Source organism: Agrilus planipennis, unplaced genomic scaffold (assembly GCF_000699045.2).
Source record: "Agrilus planipennis isolate EAB-ADULT unplaced genomic scaffold, Apla_2.0 scaffold214, whole genome shotgun sequence".
Lineage (NCBI taxonomy): Eukaryota > Metazoa > Arthropoda > Insecta > Coleoptera > Buprestidae > Agrilus > Agrilus planipennis.
The window spans coordinates 103,592-113,153 of record NW_020438974.1 but is presented as its reverse complement, the minus strand read 5'-3'; the positions used below and the strand labels follow the sequence as shown (position 1 = coordinate 113,153).

At 34.9% G+C, this 9,562-nt stretch overlaps 1 protein-coding gene and 1 long non-coding RNA gene across 6 annotated transcripts in view; one reads left to right on the top strand and one right to left on the bottom strand.

Moving 5' to 3' along the window:
- Positions 1-9,562, top strand: part of LOC112904700 — a 164,232-nt gene that overhangs the window by 54,904 nt on the left and 99,766 nt on the right. The gene's annotated exons all lie outside the window — the stretch shown is intronic.
- Positions 4,340-9,562, bottom strand: part of LOC108739154 (potassium voltage-gated channel protein eag) — a 105,962-nt gene continuing 100,739 nt past the window's right edge. For all 5 annotated transcript variants that reach the window (XM_025975431.1, XM_025975432.1, XM_025975433.1 and 2 more), the window contains 3 exons: positions 8,778-8,977; positions 6,365-6,617; positions 4,340-6,309 (listed from right to left, as the gene is read on the bottom strand). In XM_025975431.1, coding sequence (XP_025831216.1) covers positions 4,988-6,309; positions 6,365-6,617; positions 8,778-8,977 — 1,775 coding nt within the window. In that variant the 3' untranslated portion in view covers positions 4,340-4,987. The remainder of the gene's footprint in view (positions 6,310-6,364; positions 6,618-8,777; positions 8,978-9,562) is intronic.

Below are 9,562 nucleotides of genomic sequence, written 5' to 3'. Positions count from 1 at the left end.
TTTTTTTTGCCGAAACTCGACTGAAGCCGAAACCGAACTTTCGGTCGGACACTAATTGCCAACATTGGACATATCTTTTGGTTATTGTTGTTAGTTATTAGTTACATTTCACTAACTTTTCAGCAAATTTTTCTTTAAAAATATTAATTTATTCTATCATTTATAAATTTGATCGACATTCATCTAAATAACATATGTTTTCTGGTTTAGATTTGACTGTGATTAATCATTAGTATTATCTGTTTTCAACAAATCAACCAATTGCTCGAAATTAATAGAACTTATTATTTATTGGATTTGAAAGACATAATTACAGCGATCATTTTTAAAGGAAATACCACAGATCGTCCTAAATTATACAATTGCTTTTAGTAGGGAGAGGGTCAATTGGAGTAAAAAAAATTGCGCATTTAAGTTGACCGTTGGTTGATGAGGTGGATGGGATAGGGGTGGTTTTGTATAACCTAGAACACCAAAAAGGTGTTTAGATACATGACCACAACAGCATTCACTTTGTATCTGTTTTTCCTACCGCAAGCTTATTATCCGAAGCAATCTTATAAAAGCACTTTTCGTTAAAGTTCGGTTGGGTTACGTCATGTTATGTTGGTCTTTGACTGAAGATTGCTTTTATGTTAGTTACGGTAGAAAAAGTCAAAATGAATGTTGATGGAGTCTTCCTTCTAGCCCAATCCATTTGACAGAAGGTCCCATATCAATAAATACTGTTTATTTTTTATTCGGTTCTTGATCGAGCTACATGACCTAGAGGTCAAGACCATTGCTTAGTATTCGGGAGGACACCGGTCAGATTACTAGTCCGTCTGCCCTGGTCTTCTGTTTTTTTCTGGTTTCCATGAATCACGTAGACAAATGCTGGAAATTCCACAGATAATCTTTCACTCTCTTCTATCTTCATTTCGTTCGTTTCATTTTCACTATCACCACCGATTTCCACGATTGATCAGGATAAGAATAACCCAATAAGATTGTAGACTATAGTTTTCAATACAATATTGCAAACATTATTCCCAGGGATTGGACTTGAATAAGCAGCACTGCTATTAAATTTAAACGTACCAAGTTAATGAATCTAATATTTAATTGATAATGAGTAAATTCCACAANTATTCCCAGGGATTGGACTTGAAGAAGCAGCACTGCTATTAAATTTAAACATACCAAGTTAATTAATCTAATATTTTATTGATAATCAGTAAATTCCACAACTGATTGATAAAATAATTAATAATATGGCAAGATAAATATTTATGATTCTTTAAAGGGTTTTCAATTAACTGTTTTAATAGAAAATATATAATTAGTGATTACTTATTACGTATAAAGCAAAACATCCGTTAAGATTAAATAAACGGGAAGTACAAAAAGCAAACACGATTGAAATAATTCAATGTGATTTGTAGTATTTTTTGCTAATAGGCTAGTCTCTTTCTTTCGCGTAGAGGTCAAGAACCGGATTTTTTATATCAGGGATCAAGGTCGTGTATTGTGATGTCATTCTGGATATTCGGTAGCACCCCTCATCAAGGACCCGGATGCGCCATCTGCTTTTAGTTAACGTTAGCAGGAAGTTCCTGGTGAAATGCAGACTTCGATTACAAAAGCTTTCCAACCCGCGAAATCTGTACTTTCAAAGTAGGAAACCTTTAATGTACGATTTGTAAAATGCTCAACTGATGACTCAAGTTATATTAATCAATCTTTCATTGGGACATCTAAAATGATCCACACGGTAAAATATTAAAATAAAATTACAATAATAATAATGACAAATGCGAGTGGAACTCGCGTCCTGACGAATCCGCACCCTTACTTATGTATTTATAAAGCTTTCTAAGTAGATGGTTGCTATTATTACTTTTAAAATACATTCGCTTGTAACGACTGAATAAAGAATGAATCATAGCGCCTTGTATATCAAAGTCAAAGGAATTAAATCATGATTTCGCAATTTATTCTTTGCGTCTGCCAAGAGCTTTCCACATCAGGAAATTACCGTAAATAATAGAGAACATCTCTTACAAAAAAACTCTAAAGCATTTCAATCAGTTAACAGGGTACGTAATTAGTGGATAGTGACGTAAATACTGTATATACAAAGTAATAGGGAGTGATATACTATTAATTCAATGTGAGGTAAATGTCTAGATGATGGCTAGCTGGGATCGAATGAGGAGGTCTCCCCCACCACTGTACCATAAAAAGTTATGGGGGTTAGATGGGGATGGAGGTAGGGGGGATCGAAAGAGGGTAGGGGGATCGAAGGAGGGTGGTCACATGAGTAAAACCCCATAAAAAATTTGCGGCGGTCTCACCCCCATAAAAAGTTATGGAAGTTGAAAGTTGATTTTTTTGACAATTTTCATACACTATAATTCAAATAAAATTCAATATAAAAAATATTTTCAAGCGGGTGGAGGTGGAGAATCGAAAGAGGGTGGTCACTTGAACAAAACCCGATAACCTAACCTAACCTACCCTATTGATAAAGATATTTAAATAATGTTTTATGTAACTTTCTCAATATTTTTATGTATTTTTCCATTAGTTTTACCTTTGAATATTGTTTAATAATGACTATATAAATATTTACATGCCAAGAAATGCATAAAAATTGGCAGATTTATTAACTTTGAACCCCTATAACTTTTTATTGGGGTGAGACCATCACGAAATTTTTATGGTACAGTGGTGGGGGAGACCTCCTCTTTCGATCCCACACACCCCCACCCCCGAAGGAGGGGGGCATCATCTAGACATTTACCCATTTACCCAACTTAAAATTACCGTACATATAGATGTTACTGTAGTAGTTTTAGGTGCTGTTTTTTAAGAAATTTTATTGTAATTATTGAACTTTTCCTGTGAATTCTTTGTTCTTTTTCTGTTAAAATAATAATTCTAATTTTGTGAGAAAGTTGACTGGGGCAGGTAATTTTATTTTCGTTTAAATAATACCGGTGAAATAAAGGTCGAAGTTGTTAGAGTTCAAGTCTTTATTGTAGTCAGACAACAGTATTGCTCGCTATGTATTTTATGGCATTTTTAGACAAGTTTAAAACAATTTATATATGTATAATATATTGCATTTATTCGTATTATATATTTGTGTATATTAGATACTCTACATTTTAACGTCCTCTTCAATATCAATCTCTTTGTTTTTGTACTTCTATCACAGAGCATTTCAATACGCGTTCAATAAAATTAAAACGACATTTGTATGTGAATAATGCATAAGGTAATAACATTTTGTGTATGCCTATCAGTACATTATTTACTTGTTCATGGCGTTGGATGATTACTTGTCGAAAAACGCCACGAAGTTTATGAAGTTCGATGATTCAAAATTTGCATGTCGCGAATTAACAATTGGTGGTGTTTTTTATTAGAGCAAGAAAGCGCGTGTGTATTAAAGAATTTCTCTCTTCTAGAGCAAGTAAAGGCATTTTATGTTCCAGACACCATTAATATAATGGCACACAGTTGCAAGAAAGAGCATACATACATTTTTACATAATTAAAAAAGTTTTGTTTAGATTTACATAACGATGTCTTTGCAACAAAGCAGTGGCATCTGATGACGGATTATGGTGGTATACGTGTAAGTGGATTTTAACTCTTCGTTACATTGTTAGATTATATCGCAAATCAATGTGATGAAGTTTTTGATAGCGAGTTAGATAGCTAAACTCAATGATAAGAAAACGAAACGTAAATGCCAAAATAATTGTTATATTATCAAAACCTGTTTATCTTGCCGAATTCTTATTGATTTCAGTTGTTTTAGTCTTTAGGGAAGAGAAAAAGTAGGGAAAGACTAGACTGAATATAAAGATAGCAGACGAAAAATTAGTTAATAAAGTCGTTGATTTTCGGTATTTAGAAAGTCAGATAACTAGCAGTAGAGATATAAAACAAAGAATAGCTCAGGGTTCAGCTGCCTTTATCAAAAAGAAGTCACTTTTATCCTCTCGAACGGTTAATTTAAAATTTCGAGAAGAATTTTTAAACGTGTATGTCTGAATGACAGATCAGTACAAGTGCGCAACATGGACGACAGGAAAAAAAGGTTAAAAGCGTTCAAAGGGTGGTACTACAGGTGGATAATGAGGATGTCGTGGATAGAAACTGTGAGAAATGAGGAGGTATTAGAAGGAGTAGTAGTAGAGGGCGCTATGGAAATTTCTACGAAATAGGACACCTTCTCAGGCATGACGGGATAGTTAGAGACATATTGGAAGCAGAAACAAGAGTTAAAAGGAGTGGAGGTGGACTTAGATTAGATTGCTGTTCATAAATAGTTAAGGATGTCGGATGTTCTAGTTTTAGGGAAATGAGAAGATTAGGATTAGAAAAAGTGGAGATGCATGCTTAACTAATCTTAGGTCTGACAATCCTACGATGGTGATGATGATTCCGATCCTTCATCCTTGATCTTAAGGATGATCTAATTATGAAGAACTCTTTCAGATTATATATTAACATCAGAGAATCTTGTAAATATCCTATATGATCAAAGACGAAACGTCGACAATAGATAACATCTATAGAATCCTAAGTCAGGAAACCAACAGGGGTAAGATAATTATTTATTGTTAGAAGTAGAAAAAGGCGAAACTTAGAAGTCAGCTATTGTCATTTGCAACAACGAATGGATGGATACTTATCAATAGTGCAAATCTGCTTTTTGCTAATTGTTTTTGTAATAACTACTCTTTTGATCATCTTTAAAATTTGAATGTACTTGGCATTTACATGTCGTTTTTGTTATCACTCTTTTGATATCGCTCTTATGAACATGTCACATGAGGAGGGTGGGCATCAATAGTGATGTGCAAAAGTACCTATAGGAAAATGAATAGACTGCCAGCTTTGTCACTATGACATAGATTTTGTATCGAGTTTTGAGCTACTTAAAATTTACAATTGATTTCTTATTGATAATCGTCTTTCTGTTTAGACGTTAAACAAAATCTTTCGTTTTTTTATAGGACGGCGTTTGTGCAACTTCTTCCAACATTTTAGTGTTTTCTGTGGGACTGGTGGCCGAACTTTCGGGCGAAGTTAATTTGCTAGTGGGCGTCGGAACTTGCGGTGCTGCACCTTTGCTTCTGGTTTTCGATCTTCGTTTCTTCAGAATGAGCGGTCCCAGACCGGTGCTTTCCATGTTACTTGCAGGTTTCGGTATTAGTTCGGTTGGCCTTTCAAAGTTACTGCTGTTGGAAGACTTTCGAACAGTTGGTTCTCCGTCACCCTGAGGCGATTGTGAACTTGAACCGCTATCCGACGATAACCTCTTCAAGATTTCCTGAAGAGTCTCCTCCATCTTTCCCATCCTTTGGTTTAGCCTTTGAATCTCTAATTTGACATCCACCTTGAAATCCATAAGGTTCGTCATCAATTCTCTGTACTCTTGCGTAGCGATAAAGTCTTGGACGGGGTGTTGGTAAGACTGAGCGGGTAGTGGTTCCCTTAGGCCACCGTCGTAGCTATCCATCTTTCGTAGGCTAAGATTTCGGATCCTTGGGGTACCTAATTCGACAATTTCGTCAATGGTATCCTGTCTCATCATGCTGGGAGTAGCAGTTGTGGAAACCTTTTGTAACTTAGGAAATACCTTATTCCCTGATCCTCCTGAGTTACCCGAAGATGAAGAACTAGGTCGGTCTTTAGACGTGTCTCTTGCACTTAGGCTGCGTGTAAAGGTTTGCTGCTGAGCGGACAATTCTGATGCCGAGTCTAGACTGGAGGAACCCAGAAGCCTCCCCCATTTGCTGGTCCTATTTGGTCCTACTCTTGTCACCTTTGTTGTAACACCGTTGTTACTTGAATCGTCTTTTTCAGCAACCGAGGAAAGTTTCGTTGCCGACGTTACTCGAACTATCGGTTTATCACTAGAATCTTCTCCCTTTTCGACATCCGGTGAAGGCTGTGTAGCTGGTGAGGTGTGCTGAGAGCGATCCCTCCTAAATTTCGAAAATATTTTTCTAACGAGATGATCTTGGTTTTGATCCAGTTGCGGTTCATTTTTGCGCCTTTCGGCCAACTCTTTCTCTCGTTTCACATCTGCTACTTTTCTGAATATAAGGCGATGTCTAAGGTTGTATGTTAAAACTAAATTCCTAGCAAAACTGTTTGCGAAAGCCTGATAAAAATCTAACACTTCTAACAATTTGTCTCTTTTAATCATATGTAGATCACAATAAGTTAGAGCGCGAACATTTGCTGCCGATTGTCCCACCGCGTTATCCTTCCAAAAGGAATCTCCAAAAACGTCACCTTTTCCTGTAAAAATAAGCCATGCTTATTCCTGTAAGTGATCAGAATTCGTGTAATTTACCTAAAATTGCTACTACTTCGTCGTCCTGTATAACTTCTAGCGATCCTGTTACAATGAAACACAGAGAATCGATGGATTCTCCTGTGTGATATAGCAAGTCACCAGGAGCTGAATGAGACATGGTGAAATGCATGGCTAAAGCTCTTAAACAACCATCGGAGGCCAAGCGAAAGGCTGGATGTTCATTAAAAACTTTTCTATTTAAATGAACACATATATCAGCTTTCATATCCTTCGGGCAGAAGTTTAGCACCTGAAATTTAAATTGGTGCAATCAACTTTTACAAGTGGAGATAGAAATTGGATGAAAAATATATAGAGGAAAGTCTCTTAATTTTGGATACTTTTATAATCGAACTATTTGCTTCACACATGTTAAAAACCTTTAGTTTTGTGGGTTCATTTACAAAAAACGGCTTTGAGATAACACATTATCCAAAATTAGGCGAGTTTCTTCTACCATCTATATAGGTAGCTGCATAATTTTCTTTTAAAGAGAGTACAGTAGATTTCATTTATTAAGACCTTGGTTGTAGCGACCATTTTGCTACAGCGACGTTAAATCTAAGTCCCTTGAATTTAAACGATACAAAATTCTTGTGGGTATAGCGACTTCGGATGTAACGCCGTGTTCGGGTGTAGCAACTGAATCGTTTGTAATAAATCCCTAGTAATCCCATGCAGATATAGCGACGGGAGTCGGCCACAAAAAACGCAAAGAGCTTTCTTATCTTTTGTTTACATCCACACAGATGATAGTTAAGTTACAAAGTCATATTCTGAGTCGCAACTGTTTAATAATCTTTTGAGTATGACTCCTAGATGCACATTTACTGTTAAAAAAGGCAGAAATCGTTTGAAAATTGAAAAATGGTGAAAACTATTGGGATCAGTCAAATGGGCATACACCATCTGGTGGCAAAATTTATAACTCGAATGAGGGAAAAATTTACATAGGAACTGTGTACGCAAATTATAGAATTGTTTATTAAAATAATAAAACACGTTAAAAAAGTAAAAATTTTTTTGATGATGGAGTCGACGAAGTTTTCTTCTAAAGTTAAATCAAATAAAAAGTTAATATGTTCAGTGAAAAGCTGCAATAGCACTTCAGACATAGATCTTCACTCTTCACCTACATTAACTACTTTCCAATAAAAACTAACCGTTTTATATATGTAAAAAATATATTCGGAAAATTAGAGAAAAAAGTAAACTAATAGAAGCTTGGATGAAAGCAGTAGGTATCAAAGAAGTGAATTCCGGAATAAAAATTTGTTCACGTCATTTTAATGCACATGATTATATTTCAGCAAGTATTTACCATCAGCCATAACCTTAATATTTAAAACTAGAATCATACTAAAATTATAAAGTGAGAAATTATTTATTCCTGTGTAATTGATTTAACACAATTCTAATGATACGATATAAGTATTTTGAGGTTAAGAACCTACCTGCTGCAATACAACAAAGTTGCAATAATGTGTTTGCAACGTTCTCTTAAATCGGCTTTGCACGTGCAAGTCATTGATATGATATTGCTTAAATCACCCAGAATCACCTCACCAATTATATAACGTGAATCACTTTTTAAATCCGAAGTTTGTAAAAAGTAGGCAGTAAACTTGACGGAATTTGAAGGCTAGCTTCCGGATTTGTTATTTCCGAATTTTATAATGTGATTGGCATTAAAAACACGCTCACCTTCAACGAAATTTCCTTTCAGAGGTTTTGTGTCAGCCCAATCACATATTGTGTGAATACTTATCATTTTATCGTAATTTAAAAACTTGGAAATTGCACGGTACACTATAGGAACTATGATAAATTTTCCCTAATCGGTGCCATGTTTGTAGGCTCCTCCCATTTGACGGATCCCAATGTATCTCTATACCTATGCCTGTAACGACTTTCGGATATAACAACGAAATTACGGTGGTTCCTTCGTCGTCGTTATAACCGAAATCCACTGTATTTCTATCATAAACTTCCACGGTCGGCGTGGTTTGTGGTATTTTTTGTCAGACTGCTTTGTGGTAATTTTTTAAACATTGCCCTGTTCTTTGTTGACGACACCTTCAGTATGAAATTGTTAGCAACTCACAATCAACAATTATTACCAACCAAGTGAACACTGAAGATAACGTTAGTAAAAGGCTATTGAAAGAAAAATTTTCATAAACTATAACAAAACAGTGGATATTATTATTCTTAGCAAATAGCAACATCAATTCTCATAACTGGTACATACTATAATTCAATCTAAATCTTGTTTGTTTGATAGTTGTTATATTTTGAAATAACTTCCTTCTATCTGACCTTTGTATACATTTCAGGTTACGTATAATAAAGGTTAAAGCTTCAACACTGAAACTTTGTAGTAATTAATTATGATTTGAAGTAAGCGTACCTTGTCCTGATCTAACCCTTTGGTCATCGCCCACGTTGAAACTACATAATCCATAACTCGTTCCGACAAAGCCTTTGGAACTTCATGCAATTTCATAAATTCTCGGACGTTGTTTAACATGTCGTGGTACTTCGCTGTCGCGCTCGTCATTTGTTGAATAATGGTAGTGACGTGTCCGAAAATTGTTGCGTATAGAAGAGCTGAAAGTCAATTATTCTGAATTAAAGCATTTTGAAAAATCGTAACAACATCCCATAAATAAATAATTCACTAGAACATATCCTAGAATTTTTTACCAACTTCTATAAGAAAATTGGGTAATTGGTTAATCAGACCTTTGTTCGTTCAAAAAAAAATATTTCACTTTAACCAATTAAACGTAACTTTTAGAAATGAAACTTATTAATTGTTGAAACTGATCTATTAATTGATAACAGAGAACACCCCGAGTAAAAGTAAAAATAATTATAGCACCACCGAATCGCCTCCAAATATCTGAAATGACCTAAATTACCACCGAAATAGTTCTTACAAATTAGACGAAAATTTAAATTCTAAAATTACAGCCAAAAAAATTACCCTTTGAAACTCTAAAACAGTTCCAAGCTAGCACCACATTAAAAAACATCCAAAAGAGCCCTCAAACAGCGCCTCATCAAAAAATATATTACAATAGCACTAAAACAGCATCACATACAAAATCATCTAAAACAGCACCAAAACGTACCGTATATAAAAATGAAAATATTGATTAATTAATACCAATTTATCCATCAGATATTTAA